Source organism: Hemitrygon akajei, chromosome 2, assembly GCF_048418815.1.
Source record: "Hemitrygon akajei chromosome 2, sHemAka1.3, whole genome shotgun sequence".
Taxonomy (NCBI): Eukaryota; Metazoa; Chordata; class Chondrichthyes; order Myliobatiformes; family Dasyatidae; genus Hemitrygon; species Hemitrygon akajei.
Window position 1 is genome coordinate 51823497 of NC_133125.1, and position 22873 is coordinate 51846369.

The 22873-nt window shown below is 42.6% G+C and overlaps 1 protein-coding gene across 6 annotated transcripts in view; it reads left to right on the top strand.

Annotated features, from left to right (window-relative positions):
• The window catches only part of dock8 (dedicator of cytokinesis 8), a 261176-nt gene that overhangs the window by 232677 nt on the left and 5626 nt on the right, over positions 1 to 22873 (top strand). For all 6 annotated transcript variants that reach the window (XM_073072099.1, XM_073072104.1, XM_073072113.1 and 3 more), the window contains 5 exons: positions 4180 to 4269; positions 5913 to 6149; positions 9984 to 10127; positions 12653 to 12759; positions 17023 to 17193. In XM_073072099.1, the coding sequence (XP_072928200.1) occupies positions 4180 to 4269; positions 5913 to 6149; positions 9984 to 10127; positions 12653 to 12759; positions 17023 to 17193 (749 nt within the window). The remainder of the gene's footprint in view (positions 1 to 4179; positions 4270 to 5912; positions 6150 to 9983; positions 10128 to 12652; positions 12760 to 17022; positions 17194 to 22873) is intronic.

Below are 22873 nucleotides of genomic sequence, written 5' to 3' on the forward strand. Positions count from 1 at the left end.
ATCAGAGGAAAGATCAAGGGGGGAGGGGATAAGCATGAAAGAACTGTAGAGACAAAGAAGCAGAAAGTTGAAAAGGGAGAGAGGCAGAGATGGACCTGGGATAGGGGGAGGGAGAGGAGGAGGGAATTACCGGAAATTGGAGAATTCAATGTTCATACCACCAGGCTGGAGGCTACCCAGACGGTAGATGAGGTGTTGCTCCTCCAACCTGAGTTTGGCCTCATCTTGGCAGTAGAGGAGGCCATGTATGGACATATCTAGATGGGAATGAGAGGCAGAGTTGAAGTGGGTGGCAACCGGGAGGTCCTGTCTATTGTGACGGATGGAGTGTAGGTGCTTGAGGAAGCGGTCCCCCAATCTGCGTCGGGTCTCGCCGATGTAGAGGAGGCCGCACCGGGAGCACCAGATGCAATAGACAACTCCAGCAGACTCGCAGGTGAAGTGTTGCCTCACCTGGAAGGACTGTCTGGAGCCCGAAATGGTGGTAAGGGGGGAGGTGTGGGGACAGGTGTAGCATTTGTGCTTACAGGGATAAGTGCCGGGTGGGAGTTCTGTGGGGAGGGACGTGTGGACCAGGTAATCATGGAGGGAATGATCCCTGCGAAAAGCTGAGAGGGGTAGGGAGGGAAAGATGTGCTTGGTGGTGGGGTCCTGTTGAAGGTGGCGGAAGTTGCGGAGGATAATGTGTTGGATCCAGAGGCTGGTGGGGTGGTAGGTGAGGACAAGGGGAACCCTGTCCCTGTTGTGGTGACAGGAGGATGGGTTAAGGGCTGAAGTGCGGGAGGTGGAAGAGATGCGGGTGAGGGCATCTTGGATGACGCCAGAAGGGAATCTACGATCCTGAAAGGAAGAGGACATTTGAGAAGTTATAGAACAGAAAGCCTCATCCTGGGAGCAGGTGCGGCAGAGGGAAAGGAACTGGGAATAGGGAATGGCATTTTTGCATTGGGCAGGGTGGGAAGAGGTATAGTCAAGATAGTTATGGGAGTCAGTGGGTTTGTAGAAGATGTCAGTGGATAGTCTGTCTCCAGAGATGGAGACCAAGAGATCAACAAAGGGGAGAGAAATGTCCGAGATGGACCAAGTGAATTTAAGGGCTGGGTGAAAGTTAGAAGCAAAGTTGATGAAATTGACGAGCTCAGCATGGGTGCAGGAAGCAGCACCAATGTAGTCGTCAATGTAGCGGAGGAAAAGTTGGGGAGTGGTGCCAGTATAGATTTGGAGCATAGACTGTTCCACATAACCCACAAAGAGGCAGGCATAGCTGGGGCCCATACGAGTGCCCATGGCTACGCCCTTGATCTGGAGAAAGTGGGAAGAACCAAAGGAGAAGTTATTGAGAGTTAGAACAAGCTCCGCCAACAGGAGGAGTGTGGTGGTGCTTGGGAACTGGTGGGGTCTGTTATCCAAAAAGCAGTGGAGGGCTTTGAGGCCTTCTTGATGGGGGATGGAGGTGTATAAGGATTGAATATTCATGATAAAAATGAAATGGTAAAAATAAAAATAGAAATGAAAAATAACAGGCTACCCTGTTAAGTACCACCAGAGTCTAATACATTTTAACAAACAACATCTCTCATTCTTCTCAACTCCCATGCGAATGACCTCAGCCTTTCCTCACATGGATATCTTCAGTGCAAGTGTGTCTCTGCTTTAACACAGACAAAAACTGTGTTACTACTCCAGCTGTGGTTGTATCAATGTCAACAGATTGTTGCTCCTACATTTTCTTGGCACTTTGACCAATATCTCTTTATGTGTACGTTTATCCAGGTGCATTATACTTGTTTCTCTTACCGTGTTAAATACTCAGTCGCTTATCAATAGACATATATGTGGTTGTAGTGTCCTGGTATCATTATCCTGTCAGCTCAGACTGAGTGCCAGGCCCAGCTAGTTCTGTGGATTTGGATTCCACACTAGTTCAAGGTCATCTTGGTTCATTTCCCCCCGAAGCCCAGCTCCTTTGAGGAGTAACTTAGCCACAAATTCATGGAATAACAGAGTCATACAGCACAGAAACAGGCAGCCAACCATGTCCACACCTACTATCAAGTACTCATTTTTACTAATCCCATTTACCAGCTTTCTATGCCTTATATTGCTTTATGGACAACAAGATGGTTTGTCAGGTCAGAATTTTGAAAGTTTTGTTTATTGACTTGGTGGTCAAAGTAAGACTTCCTACCGTTCCTTTTTACAATAGTGAAGCAATTACATATATGCTACTGTATTGGAACCAGAATGAATAACCTCACACTCCCCCATGTTATACACCATCTGCCAAACGTTTGCCCATTCACTTATCCCTTTGTAAACCAGGTTGATTCCAGAGATGAGGGGATTAGACTATGAGGAGAGATTGAGATGTCTGGGACTGTACTCACTGGAATTCAGAAGGATGAGAGGAGATCTTATAGAAACAAATAAAATTATGAAAAGGATAGATAAGATAGAGGCAGGAAAGTTGTTTCCACTGGTAGGTGACACTAGAACTAGGGGACATAGCCTCAAGATTTGGAGGAGTAGATTTAGGATGAGGATGAGGAGGAACTGCTTTGCCCAAAGAGTGGTGAATCTGTGGAATTCTCTGCCCAATGAAGCAGTGGGCTACCTTAGTAAATATATTTAAGACAAGGCTGGATAGATTGTTGCACAGTAGGGGAATTGAGGGTTATGGGGAAAAGGCAGGTAGGTGGAGATGAGTCCATGGTCAGATCAGCCATGATCTTATTGAATGATGGAGCAGGCTCGATGGGCCAGATGGCCTACTCCTGCACCTATTTCTTGTGTTCTTATGTTAAGTGTTCTTAAAATTGAAGCTATGCATACCTCTTGTGTTTAAATTATACATGAAGTCACTTCTCCACATATTTCAATACATTTGCACCTGCTGTGGTTGTACTCCCACATATCTGGAAATTGGACCAGGTTTATTCACCTTATGATGCTTATCATCTTTTTGCAAATATTCACAAAAAATGTTATATCATCACTGTATGCTAAGCTCAGATCTGGCTTACTGGCAGAAATAGGGCCAATAATACATGACATATGACCTACACTTGTGATTTAGTCAAGTGAAGAGCAAACCAGGGAACAACTTATCAAATTGAGTTGACCTGTTTTTTTTCTCTTGTGAAATCAAGCTTTCCCTCTCTAAAAGCTTTTACTTCTCTACGCCAAGCACTCATTGTTGTTGGCTTTCACAGCATTTAAAGAATATTATTTCAGTGTGCATACATTATTGCAGTCTCTGAAGGCTTAAGGGACTATACCTAGCATTGGTGTAGGTCTACCTACGATGCAGTATTTGACAGTGCCAGCAGTTGTGGTTGGAGGGACAGGGAGGAGGTATAGCCACAGATATTCAAGATATAGTATGCTCTCACTCAGCAACCCTCACCCCAGTTTTCTCTCACTTCTAGTGTACCTGGAAGACTGCACGGAAACATTTGGTGTTTGTCAGCATAGGAGAATCTACCTTTGAGGGACATTTAAAAATTGATTTGTTTAAAAATTGATCTGCCATATCACTCTGACCCCTGTCATTTTCTTTTCTGGGAAGTAACTAGATGCTATTCTTCTCCAATTTTACCCCATCCACTGATACAAAGGATAAAATTATGTTGGCTGAGTAAGTTTGGTGACATTTTTTCTAGAGGAATGCCAATGCTGCATGGGTGATAGACCGTAATATTTTGCATGGAAAGTGTTTTGTTGGTGCATCTTACGGTGTTGGACTGATCTTATTGCATGACTTTGAACTGTGTTCTCCTACTTTCTATCTTCCTTTGCATTCTGTCCATCCTCATTGTACTGTTTTAAAAGTGAAATCATAAAATATTAAAAATGAAAGTAAATACTTATGAGCCAACCTGTCTCTGTCATAATTACTGTCACATCATGTTTCTTCTGAAAATTTACCTTTCACCACGTTTCCTCCCTTGGCTTCCCAAAGTGTTGTCCTGGTGAAGTATCCCAGTCAAAGTGCAGTTTCTACTGATGACTTTGAAAAGTAATTGCTGTACATATTAACCTAAGGTTTTGATATACTTCAAAAATTTAATCAGTGATTAAAATCTGTTTAGCAACTAACCAAACTGTGTCTATTTTGAAAAGTATATCTATTTAACAAGCTCAGTTGAAACTAGGGAACCTATGTTATTGTTCAAACAGGCATTTTACAGCCAATGTTTTGGTGAGAGTAAGGTGGAAGTAATCAAAGACTCCAGTCCTGTCGAAAAGGCAAAGTTGGATCCTAGCAAGGTCAGTTGAATATGACGTTGAGGATCAAATCCTCATGTACGCTTTTATTTCTATTTTGAACTCTTCAAAAATGTTACTTTGCACTATATTCCTTTCTGAATGCTGCATCCTGCATGAAAGTAACATTTATAGGCATGGTAATATAGTGGTTAAATTTCTGAACTCGTATCTGGAAGCCAAAATAATAGTTGGAGATTTCAAATTCAAGAGTTTAAACAAATTTGGAATGAAATATTAAAATCAGTAATGGGAAATTTGAAATTATTAGACATAAAACACACTAATCCATTATATCTGCTGTGCCTGCTGTTTAACTTTAGATCCACTAGTCGGATTGTTTCAGAACTGCTCTCTATATGGTCAAATAAACCATTATTTTGGGGAAAATACAGATGGGCCAGCTAGTGCTTTGATTGAATGACCAATGAAAAACGTTAGTACAGTTGGCCCTCCTTATCCGCGAGGGATTGGTTCCAGGACCCCTCGCGGATACCAAAAAACGCGGATGCTCAAGTCCTTTATTCAACCTGTCTCAATGCGGTGGACCTTAGGACCCAGCGGAACCCCAGACCTTATTTAACCTGTCTTAGTGCGATGGACATTAGGACCCAGCAGCGGAGCTCTGAATCCACAGTGTTTCTGTTCACAAAAATAATCACGATCATAATTGAAAATAAAGTGGAAATAATAAAGCGATCAGAAAGGGGTGAAACGCCATTGGTCATTGGAGAAGTGTTAGGGTATAGTCGGTCAACGATCGGAACAATTTTAAAGGATAAAGTGAGAAAGGCCCTGCCCCAATGAAAGCTACAATTATTACTAAGCAAAGCAGTGGTTTACTATTGGGTTTTGGTTTTTTGATCCTCCACATCAACCCAGCACGGATGGACAGCGCGCTAGGGAGCGATCTGTCAGTGGATTGAACTCGGGAACTCTCGTTCCCGAGCCCGGTGCTGAAACATACGTTCTTTTATATGCATAGAAAGGTAAAATATATACTATATACTAAGACAAACGTTTGACTAACTGATGCTAAATAATACCGGATGTACCTGTTCCGACTTACTTAGTAAGAGAACTTACAATTTTTTTTCGATCCCGATCCACGATAACCTATGCACATCCTCCCGTATACTTTAAATCATCTCTAGATTACTTATAATACTTAATACAATGCAAATGCTATGTAAAATACTTGTTATACTGCATTGTTTAGGGAATAATGACAAGAAAAAATGTCTGTACATGCTCGAACAACAAGTGCTGGAAGAGCACTTCCAGGTTTTCGCGATTCACGGTTGGTTGAATTTGCACATGCAGAACTCGCGGTTAAGGAGGGCTGACTGTATGATGTATTGCAAATGAGAAACAAACTTAGCAGAAGCTTAATAAATAGTCTCCAAAGAACAGGTTACATTTTTCTCCAAAGCAGAATGAAAATGTTATGGGTAAAGTCCATTTGGATGTTCTTGGATATATCCTTGCAATTGTTGAAAGCATCTTTGGCACTTGCCAAGATTCCATGCTCAATGTCACAGGTTTTAGGGCCTCAGCAAGGAGAGGGAGAAGGAAAGGACTTTCACTAAAGGAAATCTAACAACAAATTTTAAAATTCCCTTATATTTTTACTTTTGTGTTTCCAGGCCTATATACAAATAACCTTTGTTGAACCATTCTTTGATGATTATGAAATGAAAGACAGAATGACCTATTTTGAAAAGAACTTCAACCTTCGGCGCTTCATGTACACCACTCCATTTACGAAGGATGGACGCCCACGAGGAGACCTCAGTGAGCAGTACAAGAGAAAGACCATCCTGACAACTCAACATGCATTCCCTTACATCAAAACCAGAATTAATGTCATTCAGAAAGAAGAGGTAAAATAAAATAAAGGATGTAAGAATGAAATGAAATGAAAGATGCTTAGCTTGCAAACCCATGTTGAGCTTGCCAATTTCATCAAATTTGCCTCCAACTTCCAAACTGCCCACAAATTTATTTGGTTTAACTTTGACACCTCTCTCCCCTTTCTTGAACTCTCTGTCTCCATCTCTGATATCTCTTATATATACCCACTCACTCTCAGAACCTCTTCCCACCCTGTCACTTCTAAAAATGCTATTCCCTTTTCTCAGTTTCTATGTCTCTGTCACAACTGTTCTCAGGATGAGGCTTTCCATTCCAAAAACATCTGGGATGGTCTCCTTCTTTAAAGAACATAGGACCGACGAGAGATAAAGGTGGGAAGATGTGCCTGGAGGCTGTGGAAGTGAGCGAGGTCCTCAATGAATACTTCTCTTCAGTATTCACCAATGAGAGGGAACTTGATAACGGTGGGGACAATATGAGTGAGGTTGATGTTATGGAGCATGTTGATATTAAGGCAGAAGAGATGTTAGAATTGTTAAAATACATTAGGGTGGATAAGTCCCCGGGGTTGGACGGAATATTCCCTAGGCTGCTCCATGAGGCGAGGGAAGAGATTGCTGAGCCTCTGGCTAGGATCTTTATGTCCTCGTGGTCCATGGGAATGATACCGGAGGATTGGAAGGAGGCGAATATTGTCCCCTTATTCAATAAAGGTAGTAGGGATAGTCCGGGTAATTATAGACCAGTGAGCCTTACGTCTGTGGTGGGAAAGCTGTTGGAAAAGATTCTCAGAGATGGGATCTATGGGCATTTAGAGAATCATGGTCTGATCAGGGACAGTCAGCATGGCTTTGTGAAGGGAAGATCATGTCTAACAAGCCTGATAGAGTTCTTTGAGGAGGTGACCAGGCATATAGATGAGGGTAGTGCAGTGGATATGATCTACATGGATTTTAGTAAAGCATTTGACAAGGTACCACACGGTAGGCTTATTCAGAAAGTCAGAAGGCATGGGATCCAGGGAAGTTTGGCCAGGTGGATTCAGAATTGGCTTGCCTGTAGAAAGCTGAGGGTCATGGTGGAGGGAGTACATTCAGATTAGAGGGTTGTGACTAGTGGTGCCCCACAAGGATCGGTTCTGGGGCCTCTACTTTTCGTGATTTTTATTAATGACCTGGATGTGGGGGTAGAAGGGTGGGTTGGCAAATTTGCAGATGACACAAAGGTTAGTGGTGTTGTGGATAGTGTAGAGGATTGTTGAAGATTGCAGAGAGACATTGATAGGTTGCAGAAGTGGGCTGAGAAGTGGCAGATGGAGTTGAACCTAGAGAAGTGTGAGGTGGTACACTTTGGAAGGACAAACTCCAAGGCAGAGTACAAAGTAAATGGCCGGATACTTGGTAATGTGGAGGAGCAGAGGGATCTGGGGGTAAATGTCCACAGATCCCTGAAAGTCACCTCACAGGTAGATAGGGTAGTTAAGAAAGCTTATGGAGTGTTACCTTTCATAAGTTGAGGGATAGAGTTTAAGAGTCGCGGGGTAATGGTGCAGCTCTATAAAACTCTGGTTAGGCCACACTTGGAGCACTGTGTCCAGTTCTGGTCACCTCACTATAGGAAGGATGTGGAAGCATTGGAAAGGGTACAGAGGAGATTTACAAGGATGCTGTCTGGTTTAGAGAGAATGCATTATGATCAGAGATTAAGGGAACTAGGGCTTTACTCTTTGGAGAGAAGGAGGATGAGAGGAGACATGATAGAGGTGTACAAGATATTAAGAGGAAGAGATAGAGTGGACAGCTAGCACCTCTTCCCCAGGGCACCACTACTCAGTACAAGAGGACATGGCTTTAAGGTAAGGGGAGGGGGGGAGTTCAAGGGGGATATTAGAGGAAGGTTTTTTACTCAGAGAGTGGTTGGTGCGTGGAATGCACTGCCTGAGTCAGTGGTGAAGGCAGATACGCTAGTGAAGTTTAAGAGACTACTAGACAGGTATATGGAGGAATTTAAGGTGGAGTGTTATATGGGAGGCAGCGTTTAAGGGTCAGCACAACATTGTGGGCCGAATGGCCTGTACTGTGCTGTATTGTTCTATGTTCTAACATGTTTTCCTTTCCTCTGTCATCTATGCTACCCACACCTGTACTTACTCCATTTCCCAAAATCCACCCTTACCCCATCTTCTCGTCACCAGAACAAGGATAAAATTCCTTTTGTTCTTACCTACCACCCCACGAGCCTCCACATCCAGCATTCATTATCTGCAGTTTCCACCATCTTCAACGGTATCTTACCACTAAATGCATCTTTCCCTCCCTCCCATTTTCCACTTTCCACAGTGATCTCCCTCCAGACACTTAACTCTGTAAGTGGGACAAGTGCTACACCAGCCCTACACTTCTCCCCTCACCACCATTCAGGGCCCCAAATAATCCTTCCAGGTGAGGCGACACTTCACCTGTGAGTCTGTTTGGGTAGCCTCCGACCTGACAGCATGAACATTGATTTTTCTAATTTCTGATAATTCCCCCTCCCCTCCCATCCCTTTACCCCTTTTTTTCTCACTTGTTCATCACCTCCCTCTGGTGTCATTCCTCCTTCCATTTCTCCCATGGCCCATTCCTATCAGATTCCTTCTCCTTCAGCCCTTTACCTTTTCGGCCTATCAACTCCCAGCTTCCACCTCATCCTCCCTCCCCCACCCACCCATATACCCTCTCACCTGGCATCACCTATCACCTGCCAGCTTCTATTCCTTCCCCTCCCCTTACATCCTTACTCTGGCTTCTTCCCCATTCCTTTCCAGACCTGATGAAGGATCTCAGACCCAAGTTCCTCTGTGTAGATGCTGCCTGGCCTGCTGAGTTCCAGCCTCTGCAAAATCTCTTGTGTTTATGATATAGTGCAATATTATAATGACTGGAAAGTATGCAACTACCCCTTTCCTAAGCAATCTTTCTGATTCATGGATCAGTTCTCTATCATATATACGGCACAAAATTGTATGAATGTGAAAGCGTGTACCATTCAAGTATGGGGCTGCTTGCTCATCAGACATGGTTTAATGAAAGGGGGAAAAATGAAAGATTGAAAGCAAGACCAGGAGAATGGTTGAGGCTTTCTATCCCAAAGTATTTTTCTTTTCATTTACAGAAGTATGTTGTGATATTTTTGACAGTTGAACATAAATAAAACGTAGATTTCACAATCGTACTTTGGGAAATACTGCAGCATGGATGGAAAGTCAACCATCAGAAGAGCAAGCGCTGTCCCTGAAGTGCAAACACTGGCTGTAAATTATGTACGAGCAACGCAGTATCTTTTACTGGCTGGGTCGAAGTGGCCAGTGTCTGGAAGGACTGGCTGCATCAGAGAAGTAGAAGATAAAAGCTGAGAAGCAGCCGAGGGAGATTTCAACAGTGGAATAGAGTTCAATTACAAATCGTTCTGCCAGATTCCCTTCTGTCTCAGCTCCCTACTTATTATTTCTGTTTTAGTGCGGGGGTCGGGAGGCATAAGGTCATACTCTTCCTTTTAGTTTCTCATTGAAATGCCTTCAGAACCTAGAAGGCTTGGTCCCAAGGGCTGCTTTACATTTAAGATGGGGTGTGTCATTACTGAGGTATAGTTTCACTGGGCAAAGCTGAAAGCTTTTCATGGTGCACAAACAACAGGAACAATGAATAGCAAGTTTCAGTATCTTTAGGATTTTAATTGCTGATATGTGATACATCCAGTTTCATAAATACAAACCGAGGGTATTCCTAGTGGGAATAGAGTTCAAACTTGTCTACGATTGTAGCAGGTGGGAAAGGAGTAATTTTGCTGTTTTGTTTTAACAGTTTATCCTGACGCCTATTGAAGTAGCTATTGAAGACATGCAGAAGAAAACGCTTGAATTGGCAATTGCAACTCACCAGGAGCCTCCGGATGCCAAGATGCTTCAGATGGTACTGCAAGGCTCCGTGGGAACTACAGTAAACCAGGTATCGCATCAACAATTCTGAGTCATATTTCTGTTAATTTGTATATTTTAGCCTGGTTGCCTTTGTACTTAAAGACCAGGATTATGCTAATTTTGATAAGTGGATATTCTTGCATTCACCATATGAAGTGTCTACTACTGGATTACAGTGAATGCATGGGAACTATTCTTAAGCATTTCTAATTAAGATGTCAATGACATATCAATAAAAGTAAATGTCATTAAAAATAGATGCAGCAAAATGAACTTCCAGGAACAGTGCTCAGAGCACAGTGAAAGTGAATTTCAATAACCACTTCATCAATTTATAGTTGGATAGCTTAATAATAATATTTTGAAAACAAGTTAACAATATGTTCAATATAAAACATACACGATAGGGTGAAGGAACCATGGTTGACAAAGATGTGCATCATCTGTGCAAGAGAAAGAAAGAAGCTTTTTTAAAGATTAGGAATCAATGATCAGACAGGGCTCTATAGAGAAACAAGCTAGCCAGGGGGAGCTGAAGAATTGATTTAGAAGAGCTAGAACGGTGTGTGAGAAGGCTTTGGCAAGTAGGATTAAGGAAAACCTCAAGGTACAATAATGTGATAAACAGGAGGATGACTAGAGTGAGGATAGAACCGAACAGGGATAGAAGAGGAAAACAAGTGTCTAGATTTGGAGGAGGGAGGGGAGGTCCTAAATGAATATTTTGCTTCAGTATTCACCAGTCAGAGAGACCTTGATGCTTGTGAGGGCAGCATAAACAAGTTGATATGCTAGAACGTTTCTATGTTAAGAAAGAGGATGTGCTGGAATTTTTGAAAAACATGAGGATAGATACACCGCATTAACTATAGGAAGCAAGGGAAGAGATTGCCATGCCTTTGGTGATGATTGGAGGGTGGAAAATGTTATTCCTTTGTTCAAGAAAGAGGGTAGAGATAACCCTGGGAATTATAGACCAGTAAGTCTTACTTTAATGGTAGGCAATTTATTGGAGAAAATTCTTAGAGACATGATTTATGGGCATATGGAAAAGTATACTCTGATTAAGGATAAACAGCAAGGCTTTGTGAGGGGCAGATCATGCCTCATGAGCCAGATTGAATTTTTTGAAATATGACAAAGCACATTGATGAAGGTAGAGCAGTGGATGTGGTGTATATGAATTTTAGTAAGGCATTTGATAAGGTTCCGCATGGTAGGTTCATTCAGAAAGTCAGGGGGCAGGGAATCCAGGGAAATTTGTCTGTTTGGATTCCGAATTGGCTTGCCTATAGAAGGTACAGGATGATATTAGATGGAGGTCCATGACCTGTGGTGTTCCACAGGGATCTGTTCTGCTCTTGGTGATTATTATAAATGAGGAAGTGGAACGGTGGATCAGCAGGTTTGCAAATCACATGAAGGTTGGTGGTGTTGTGGATAGTGTAAAAGGTTGTCGAGGGTTACAATGGGACATTGAACAGATGCAGATCTGGGCTGAGGAGTGACAGATAGAGATCATCCCAGAAAAATGTGAAGTGATTCACCTTGGAAGGTGGAATTTGAAGGCAGAATGCAGGGTTAATGGCAGGATGCTCAGTAGTGTGGAGGAACAGAGGGATCTTGGGGTCCACTTGCATAGATCCTGTAAGGTAGCTGTGTAAGTTCATAGTGTTGTGAAGAAGGTGTGTTGGCCTTCATTGATGAGGGGATTGAGTTCAAAAGTCGTGAGGTAATGTTACAGCTCTATAAAACCTTGGCTAGTTTACACTTGGAATACTGTGTTCAGTTGCAATTGCTTTATTATAGGAAGAATGTGGAAGCTTTACAGACAGTGCAGAGCAGGTTTACTAGGATGCTGCATGGATTAGAGAGCACGGCTTATGAAGATAATTTGAGTAAGCTAGGGTTCATCTCTTTGGAGCAAAGGATGATGCAAGTGGACTTGATAGAGGTGTACAAAATGATAAGAGGCATAGATTGGATAGCTAGAGATTTTTTCTCAGGACGGATGTGGTTAATTACAAAACAGCATAATTTTAAGATGATAGTAGGAAAGTATAGGGGAAATGTCAGAGGTAAGTTGTTTACACAAGGTGGGGAGTGCATGGAATGACTTGCAAGGGTGGTGGAAGGGACAGATACATTGGGGGCATTTAAGAACCTCTTGGACAGGCATATGGATGGCAGCAAAATGGAGATTTCCTTACTCTACAACTTACAGGCTCATCGCTAACAACAATGAGACTGCCTACAGAGAGGAGGTGAAAGAGCTTGAGGCTTGGTGCTAGGCAAATAACCTCTTCCTCAATGTCAATAAGCCAACACAGTAAGATAAAGTTTATGTGTACAATGTCCTCTTCATAGACTAACACTAAAGTTACTCAGCTTACAATGGTCTAGTAATTAACATAAAACACCTGCCTGCATTGACACCCATTTCTCACGATTTTTTTCTATAACTTAATGATTTTTATTCTTCCAAACAAATCAAAGCAGCAGCCTTCGCTCCAAATGGTCATATCTCACTTCACTTTGTTCTGTTTGTAACAGGGTCCTTTAGAAGTAGCTCAAGTGTTTCTGGCTGAAATTCCAGAGAATTCAAACCTATTCCGACATCACAATAAACTGAGGTTATGCTTCAAAGAATTTATTATGCGGTGAGTTGATTAAAATGCTTGATTAATTATTTGCTGAAACTGCAGAGAAAATGTGCAAATCCTTAACTAGTACCACAGATTATTCCAACTAGTAACGGAGTAATATAGGTGAGAAAGGTATCATTATGTAATATGAATTATACACTCCAATTTGCCTATCGCCACAATAAGTCTACAGCAGACGTGATTTTGATGGCTCTCCACACGGCCTTGGATCACCCGGACAACGCAAATGTTTATGTCAGGATGCTGTTTATTTACTATAGCTCAGCACTTAACACCATCATTCCTAAAGTCCTGATCAGAATGCTATAGAACCTAAGCTTCTGTATCTCCTTCTGCAACTGGATCCTCAGCTTCCTAAACAGAACACCACAATCTGTGTAAATTGGAAATGACACCTCCACCTCGCTGACAATCAACACTGGTGCACCACAGGGATGTGTACTTAGCCCACTACTCTATTCTCTCTACATCAGTGACTGTATAGCTGGGCATTGCTCACATGCCGTCTGTAAATTTGCTGATGATACAACCACTGTTAGCAGAACAACACACACAAAATGCTGGAGAGACTCAGCAGGCCAGGCAGCACCTATGGAAAAAAGTACAGTCGACATTTCGGGCCTAGCCTGCTGAGTCACTCCAGCATTTTGTGTGTGTTGCTCATTTTTCGAGCATCTGCAGATTTCCCCCTGTTCATTGTTAGCAGAATTTCAGCTGATGATGAAAAGGCAAGGTATACCAGGCAGCTGAGTGGTGTCACAGCAACAATCTTGCACTCAACATCAGCAACACTAAAGAGCTGACTGTGGACTTCAGAAAGAGTAAGATGAGGAAACACAAACCAATCCTCATAGAGGGATCAGACGTGCAGAGAGTGAGTGATTTTAAGCTCCTGGGTGTCAATATCTTGGAGGACCTAACCTGGATGCAGCTGTAAATAAGGCAAGACAGCAGCTATATTTCATTTGGAGTTTGGACACTTGAAACACTCAAAAACTTCTACAAATGTACCATGGAGACCACTCTTAACTGTCTGGGATGTGGGGGGGGGGGGGGGACGGCATGGTGTTTGCTATTGCACAAGATTGAAGTAAGTTGCAGAAACTTGTAAAATTAGCTCTGTCATGGGTACCATCCTCCATAGTATCCAAGACATCTTCATGGAGCAGTGTCTTCGGAAGGTGGCAAACGTCAATAAGGACATACACCACCCAGGACATGCCCTCTTCACACTGTTACCATTGGGAAGGAGGTACAGAAGCCTGAAGCCACACACTCAGAAATTCAGGAACAGCTTCTTTCCCTCTGCCATCCAATTGGTAAATAGATTTTGAACCCATGAACACTACCTCAGTACTTCCTTTATTTCTGTTTTTTTTTGCACTACTTATTTTGACGTAACTATTTAATAGCCATATGTATACTTAATGTAACTCAGTTTTTTTTCTCGATATTTATTTATCATGTATTTCATTGTACTGCTGCCGTAAAGTTAACAAATTTCACGACATTTACCCGTGATATTAAACCTGATTCTGACTCTGAAATTCATTCAATTCAGATGGGTGATGATAGAAGTACAACAATTAGCCCAAGTGGACTGAGGAAGACTGGATCCCCATTGTTGTTAAGTAATTCCTGCAGGAAATGCTTAACTCGGGCAGAAAGAAGTATGCAATTAGGAGCGTTGATGAAGAAATTGACAGACCAGTCTGCCAATAATGGATAAGGTTCATAAAACAATTGGTATCGTTCCATCCATATCCTTGCAAAGAGTTCAAGAATGGGAAGAGAGAAGAAGGGAAAATCACCAACGACTCCACTGTTCGAGGCCAGAGATCACAAACCTTGTGTCATGGTGTCAGAATAACAACGCAGTCCTTAACGTCAGCAGGAGCTGATTTTTGACTAATGGAAGCAGTAGGGTGAAGACAACCCTGTCCTAATCAACTTAGCTGCTTGTCAAGATGGTTGACAGCTTCAAGTTCCCAGGCATTCATATCATCGGCATCCTCTCCTGGTCTCCTCAGACTGAAGCCGTGATCCAAAAAGCACAGCAACATGCCTACTTTCTTAGGTATCTGAGAAATTCGACTTGCCCGCGAGGATTCACTTGAACTATTGCAGATGCACTCTGCAAAGTATTCTGACAGGTTGCACCTCAGCTTGGTAGGGCAACTGCTCTATTCTTGACTGACTGAACCTGTAGGGATTGGTAAATAGCACCCAGACCATCACAGGCTTATCACTTCCTTCCATTCAGTCCAGCTTCACAATTTGTTGCTTCAGGAAGGCTAACAGCATCATCAAGGACACCTGCCACCCTGGAAATACTCCTTCTTCTCTTCTACCCTCTAGTACAGGGGTTCCCAACCTTTTTTATGCCAGTGACTCTTACCATTAACTGAGGGGTCCATGTGTACCCCTGCTCTAGGAGAAGTTAATGGAGATTGAAAGTCTGGATGACCAAACTCGAGAATAGCCTCTTCCCCACTGCTGCCAGATTCCCGAACTAGTCAGCTCCTTTACATCCTCTCCCTGGTGTTGCCGCCATGTTTTTGTACTCTTAATTCTTCCTCTCCTGCTATTGCACTACTTCAGACTGTTCCACTATCTGCACCAACTGTTGTTCTGAGCTCGTTACCGTACCTCGTGTACTGTCTATCCTGTGAGCTTCATTCGAACAAGGCGTTTTGTTGCACCCTGGTATATATGATGATAAACTAATCTGAATCTGATCATTTGATAAGACAAGGAATCAAATGAAGACACACAATTAACATGTCTTTGGTTCAAAGCTTTGAGTCAGAGACTTCCTTCAAAAATATTCGGGACCACTTGGCTTATTCACAAAATCCGATTTTGTTTCCTCTGCATTGATGCTTTGATCGATGCATTTCTCTTTGAGCAAAATCTACTTTGAAATTAATAATTTTAAATTAGTGAAAAATGCTAATTGAAAGTGTTGAAATTGAACTTGCCTTAATTTCTTAGGAATATATTAGCAGTGTGTTAATTTAGAATGAAACCCCTTTGCATCCTTGGAATTAGAATTGGAAATGGAATTGGTTTATTACTGTCAGGTGTACTGAGGTACAGTGAAAAGGTTGTTCTGCATACTGTTCTTACAGATCAAATCAATAGACAGTGTGTTGATGTAGTACAAGGTAAAACAATAAAAGAATTCAGAATAAAATGCATCAATTACAAAGAAAGGGCAGTTCAGGTAGATAGTAAGAAGCAAGTTCATAACAAGGTAGGTTGTGAGGTCAAGAGTCCACCTTGTTGTACTAGGGAACAATATACAGTGGGGTAGAAGGCGTCCTTGAGCCTGGTGGTAGGTGCATTAAGATTTTTGCATGTTCTGTTTGATGAGAGAGGGGAGAAGAAAGAATGTCTAGGCAGGGTGGGATCTTTTGATTCTGTTGGTTGCTTTCCTGAAGCAGCAAGTACAGACTAAATCCATGGAGGGGAGGCTGATTTCTGTGGGATGCTGAGCAGTGTCCACAACTCCCTGCCTTTCTCAGTGCCCTGTTCTGAAAGTTATCTTTTAAACAAGTCCACTCATTTCAAAATCAGAATAAATATTTAGAAGCCAACAAACTAATTGCTGGAGGAACATCAGTGGGTTGAACAACACGTCGAGCGGTAGGAAGGAATAGTCAACACTTCAGATCATGACCAGCTCCCTGACATCCTCCTTAGTCCTGACCAGGGTTTTTACCTGAAGTATTGATAATTCCTTACCCCACCATCACTAGATGCTGCTGAATCTATTGAGTTCCTCCAGGGGTTTGTCCTTTGCCCCAGAATCCAGAAATTGCATCCCTAAATATTCAACAGTTAAATTTGGACTCAAGTAAATAAATAATTCAAATGATGATCATTTGTCAATATAATGAATGATTATGGTTCCTGTTCTCTTGAGCTACGGGAACTCTACCAGTAAGTGCAGTTGTGGGAAGGTAGGTAGGTAGCAGCTTGCTGGAAAGCTGAAGACACAGCGGGGAGTAGTCTTCACCTCCTCGACTCCAATTGCAGAATGAAATAAGGAAGCAGCCAAATCTTCCGGAACAATACAGAGGAGAAAGTATGTACCAATCAAACAATAGTTTACCTACGTAAAGGGAGATATTACACAAAATCAATATATGTATACATAGATCCTTCAAAATCAGACTGATTTCAAAAGTAATTTAAATCCTCCTCATCCCTATGTTGTCCCATTGTTTTTTACTGAATGTCTTTCCCTTCCAGCTGTGGAGATGCTCTGGAGAAGAATAAACATCTGATCACTTCTGACCAAAAAGAATATCAACAAGAACTGAAAAAGAATTACAACAAATTAAAGGAGAGCCTGAGACCAATGATAGGGAGAAAGATTCCAGACTTGTACAAACCAGTAATAAAAATTCACCGGGAGTCCAAGTAAGTAATACATTAACTCTTCTGTTATTTAGCTTCAAAAAAAGATATTTTTTAAGTTGGCATTAAATTTCAGTTTGAATCACATCTTCAGAATGTGAGAAAAGATTATCATAGATTTCAGGGGAATCTTTATCTGTTAAGGAAATGTGCCTAGGTGTGGCAAAGAGATTTCAATACATAAAAGTGTGAGGTGCTGTATTTTGTAAAGACAAACAAGTGTAGGATTTATACTCTGATAGGGAACTAGGGAGTATAATGGAACAGAGGGACATGAGGATAAATGCATTGTTTATTGAAAGCAGAGTCACTGGTCTACAGGATGGTGAGAAAGGTATTTAGCACACAGGCCTCCATCAGTCAGGGCATTGGGGATGCAGTAAGAGTTGCAACAATATGTTGCGGTTGTATATGTCATTGATGAGGCTGCAGTTGGTATTGTGTACTTTTTGGGTCACCTTGTCATAGGAAAGATGTGGCTAGACTGGAAAGAGTGCAGAAAAGATCCAGGTGGATGTTTCCAAGACTAAAGAGCCTGAGTTATAGAGAGAGGTGGACCAGGCCAGGTCTTTGCTACCTGGAATGAAGAATGAGGGGTGGCCTTACTGAAATATTTGAAATTACGTAGTTAAAATGTGGACAATAATTGTCTTTTACCCAGGGTAGAGGAATCCAAAACCAGGGGACATAAATGTAGGATGAGAGGGGAAAGATTTATAAAGGGGCCTGAGGGACAGCTTTTCACACAGAACGTGTTGCGTAAAGGGAAGGCAAGTACAGTAGTATCACTTAAGAAGCACTTCGAAGGTACATGAAGGGGTAGGGCTTGGAGGGATATGGACCAAGCTCAGGAACTTGGGTGGACACCATGGTCAACATGGACAGGTTGAGCAGAGTAGCTTGTTTCCATGCTGTATTGGTCTGTGACTCTACTGTCATTTTGTAAGGCAAGGGAAGCAGCTATTCTATAATGAAGGAGAACTGGAAGAAGAAATGTTCACAAAGCAGTAATGGATACAGTAATTTAGACAAGCTGAGAAGTTAAGGAAGAAGTGTAATCCTGGAGATTCATTCATATTGCCAAGCAATATGGGACAGCAGCCAGTACTATTGTAAAGGGCTTACAACGTGAAAGCATTTTGCATAGAGCATTATCATTCATGGCATACAGTGGGTTAACTGATCTTGGTTAAACAGGCAGATGATGTATTGGCATATAACTTGAATCACATAAGTGGTGTAAGCTACAGTAAGAAAGCCAAAATCAAACTTTCCTGGGAAACCACTGTAAATGTTATCTCTATACTTGGATCAGGTTTGCTTGATGTGCCAGCTTGCCTGTGGGATCTGCCACCCTGCTGCACGTCAGATCTATCGCACCACGCACTAGAAGTGCTGACCTGCTGAAGGGCCATGCTGGGAAAATGTACAGTTGGTTAATCGAAAATCCTGTCAGGGTGCAGACTTCAAATGGATGCATGTGTGGGTGTGACGTCTAGTGTGGCTCTGAGGAGGGGCATTTTGACGAGGTTCAAAGTAAATTTGTTATCAAAGTACATACCGGTATATGTCACCATATACAACCTGAGATTCATTTTCTAGCAGTCATACGCAATAAATCTATAGAACAATAACCAAAACAGAATCAATGACAGACTGCGCCAACTTGGGCATTCAACCAGCATGCATAAGACAACAAACTTGCAAAAACAAAAAGAACGAAATAATAATAATAAATGAGTAAGCAATAAATATCGAGAACATGAGATGAAATGTCCTTGAAAGTGAGTCGATAGCTTGTGGGAATATTTTAATGATGAGGCAAGTGAAGTTGAATGAAGTTATACCCTTGGGTTCAAGAGCCCGATGGTTCAGGGGTAATAACTGTTTGTGGACCTGGTGGTGCGAGTCCTGAGGTTCCTGTACAACCTACCTGATGGAGGCAGCGAGAATAGAGCATGACCTGGGTGGTGTGGGTCCGTGATGATGGATGCTGCTTTCCTGCAACAACACTCCGTGTAGATGTGCTCAATGGTGGGGAGAGTTTTACTCATGATGGACTGGGTTGTATTCACTACTTTTGGTAGGATTTTCTGTTCAGAGGCATTGTGTTTCCAGCCAGTCAATATATTCTCCACCACGTATCTATGGAAGTTTGTCAAAGTTTTAGATGTCGTGCCAAATTTTCGCAAAATAGTGGCGTTGTCATGCTTTCTTCGTAATTCCACTTGCGTGGTCAGGTTGTCCAAAATAATAACACTGAAGAATTTAAAATTACTGACCCTCTCCACCTCTGATCCCCTGGTGAGGACTGGCTCGTGGACCTCTGGTTTCCTCCTCCTGCAGTCAATAATCAGCTCCTTGGTCTTGCTGACAATGAGTGAGAGGTTGTTGTTGTGGCACCACTCGGACGGATTTTCAATCTCCCTCCTGTATGCTGATTCATCACCACCTTTGGTTTGGCTTTCGACGGTAGTGTCATCAGCAAAGTTCAGTATGACATTGGACCTGTGCTTAGCTACACAGTCATAAAAGTAGAGCGAGTAGAGCAGGGGGCAAACCACACAGCCTTGTGGTGCACCTGTGCCGATGGAGATCATAGAGGAAATGTTGTTGCCAATCCAAACAGACTATGGATTTCAAGTGAGGAAACGGAGCATCCAATTGAACAAGGAGGCATTGAGGTCACAGTCTTGAAGCTTATTGATTAGTTTTGAGGGGATGATAGTGTTGAACGTTAAGCTGTAGTCAATAAAGAGTATCCTGATGTATGCATCTTTGCTGAACTGATGTTCCGGGGTTGAGTGAAGAGCCAATAATAAGGCATCTGTTGCTGACCTGTTACTCTGGTAGGCAAACTGGAATTGATCTATGTCGCTTCTCGGGCACGAGTTGATATGTGTTTAAAAAGAGCCTGAAGGATCATTGAGGACCAGAGTCACCCCAACCACAAACTGTTCCAGCTGCTACCATCTGGGAAATGGTACAGAAGCATAAAAGCCAGGACCAACAGGCTCCGGGACAGCTTCTTCCACTAGGCCATCAGACTAATTAATTCATGTTGATACAACTGTATTTCTATGTTATATTGACTGTCCTGTTGTACATACTATTTACAAACGTTTGTATTATAAATTACTATAAATTGCACTTTGCACATTGAGACAGATGTAACATCAAGATTTTTACTCCTCGTGTATATGAAGGATGTAAATAATAAAGTCAATTCAATTCAATTCAATATGTGTCATCACCAACCTCTCAAAGCACTTCATCAATGTGGATGTAAGGGCTACTGGACAATAATCATTGAGGTAGGTTGCCACGTTCATCTCAGGCACCAGTATAATTAAAGCCTGCTTGAAGCAAGTGGGTACCTCAGACTGCTGAAGTGACAGGTTAAAGAGTTGATCAGCACAGGTCTTTCGTACTTGGCCAGGTACCCAGACTGTTTGTAGGTTCACCCTCCTGAAGGCAGCTTGAATATCAGCCTCTGGAACTGAAATCATGGGATCATTGGGGGCTGTGGAGTTCATGATGGTTCCTCCATGTTTTGCCGGTCAAAGCGAGCATTAATGGTATTGAGCTCATCTGGAAGTGAAGCCCTGCTCTTGCCTATGTTGCCTGATTTAACTTTATAAATATTTAAGCTCTGCCTCAAAAGTCAAGCATCCTTCGTTGATTCAAACTTAGTCCCGAATTGCCCCTTTACCTGTGAGATGGCTTTCCGGAGATCGTACCTGGACTTTTTGTAACCTTCTTGGTCACCTGACATGAATGGCTCTGATTGGCTCTCAGCAGATTGCGAATTACATGGTTTATCCAGGGCGTCCGATTGGAGATGACTCTGAATGATTTTGTGGGGTCACACTCATCTCCAGCTGTTTTAATAAAGTCTGTAACAACCATCAGATTCTCAGATGAGTCCTTGAGCACGGTCCAGTCCAACTAACTCCAGGCAATCCCGTAGCCACTCCTCTGACTTCCATGGCCACCTCTTTGTTGGCCTAATCTCTGGAGCTTTGCTCTTCAGCATCTGCCTATACGCAGATAGGAGAAGGACAGCCAAGTGATCTGATTTACCAAAATGTGGTCTGAGTGTGGAACGGTAGGCATTCCTTATCTTAGTGTAACTGTGGTCTAGTGTGTTGGGACCTCTGGTGTTGCAGATCATACGCTGATGGTAATTGGGCAGGGATTTCTTCAAACAACCCTAGCTGAAGTCCCTGATTATGGCTTGAAATGCATATGCATCAAGATGGACTGTTTCTTATTAAGAGGCAGGATCATGCAGTTTCTCAAGCGCTTGATTGTAGTCGGCAACTGGTGATATGTAAACTGTGGTCAGGGTTATGGAGGACAACTCCCTAGGTAAATAGAACGGGCAGTGATTGACCACTAGGTGTTCAAGTCTGTGGAAACATGAGTTCAACATAACAACTGCACCGGAAAACCACCAAGAGTTTATCATGAAATACGCATCTCTCACTTTTTGCCTTTTCCTAATCAGCAGTTCGGTCCGTATAGAAAATTGAGAAGACTTTCAGTTTGATCCAAAATCCTTAGGACACCCATACTTTTTGAAAAGTCATTGAATAATAGAATGTTTACCATGTGCAAGGAACCATTCAGTCAGTGTGAATGCATAGCTGCATATTAGTACAAATAAGCAAACACCTCTCTCTATAGCCTTACATGTTCTCTCTTTATAGATAATTATCCATCATCCTTGAAGCTCTGAAATAGAATCTATCTCCAGTGTCACAGATTCTAATCACAAACTGTGTAAAAATGTTTTATTTTATGTAACTTGTGGTTCTTTTGACGGTCATCTTCATTCAATATCCCCAGTTCTTTAATTGTCCACCACAGGAACACATTCTTTCTTATTTATTGTTTCTTTATGATTTTAATTAACTTTATCAGGTCCTCCCACAAATTATTCTGTTCCAAGATTAACCTCAGCTTCTCAAGTTTATGTACAATAATGGTCGCCAACCCGTCGATCTTTGAGACTTTCCCAGTAGATCCCAAAAAAAAAGAAAAATAAATACACAAATACTGTTGAGAGATTGTTTCCGGGTTGCGGGGTTTTAGTTCCGTCCTTTCTACCAAGTGCATGTCGCTCCCCCGCACTACACAGTGTACTTCAGTGGTCCCCAACCACCGGGCCGCGAGGAAACGATATAAGTCAGCTGCACCTTTCCTCATTCCCTGTCACACTCACTGTTGAACTTGAACCCACACGAGGTCATCAGTGGCCTAAACGCAGTGACACCCTCACGCCAGGGATCACTGGTTGGCCTCGGGCGGCCAGCAGGAAGTGCCGTCACTACTGGCCTGGAGTGCTCCCTCTAAACCTGTTTAACACACCGAATGTTTGTGGGGAATCCGGTGTTAAAATATTCACAGACAACCTAATTCGGGCTCAGCGTTTCGTAGGTATTAGAGCAGCTACCTTGCTGCGATCTACTGAAACAAACTTTTGTCAGCTGATAGATCCTACAAGGTGGGCAGGCACATCCTCTGTCGCACTCCTCGCTCGGTCACTCGCTCCCTCCGGACGGCGACCGCCGCGGCCTCGGTACAGGGACCTCCAGCCCTGACCTTGTCTTCTCACCTGGCCCAAGACTAACTGCACCTGACCAAGGCGGCAGGCGGGCAGGAGGCTGGAGTTCGGGCC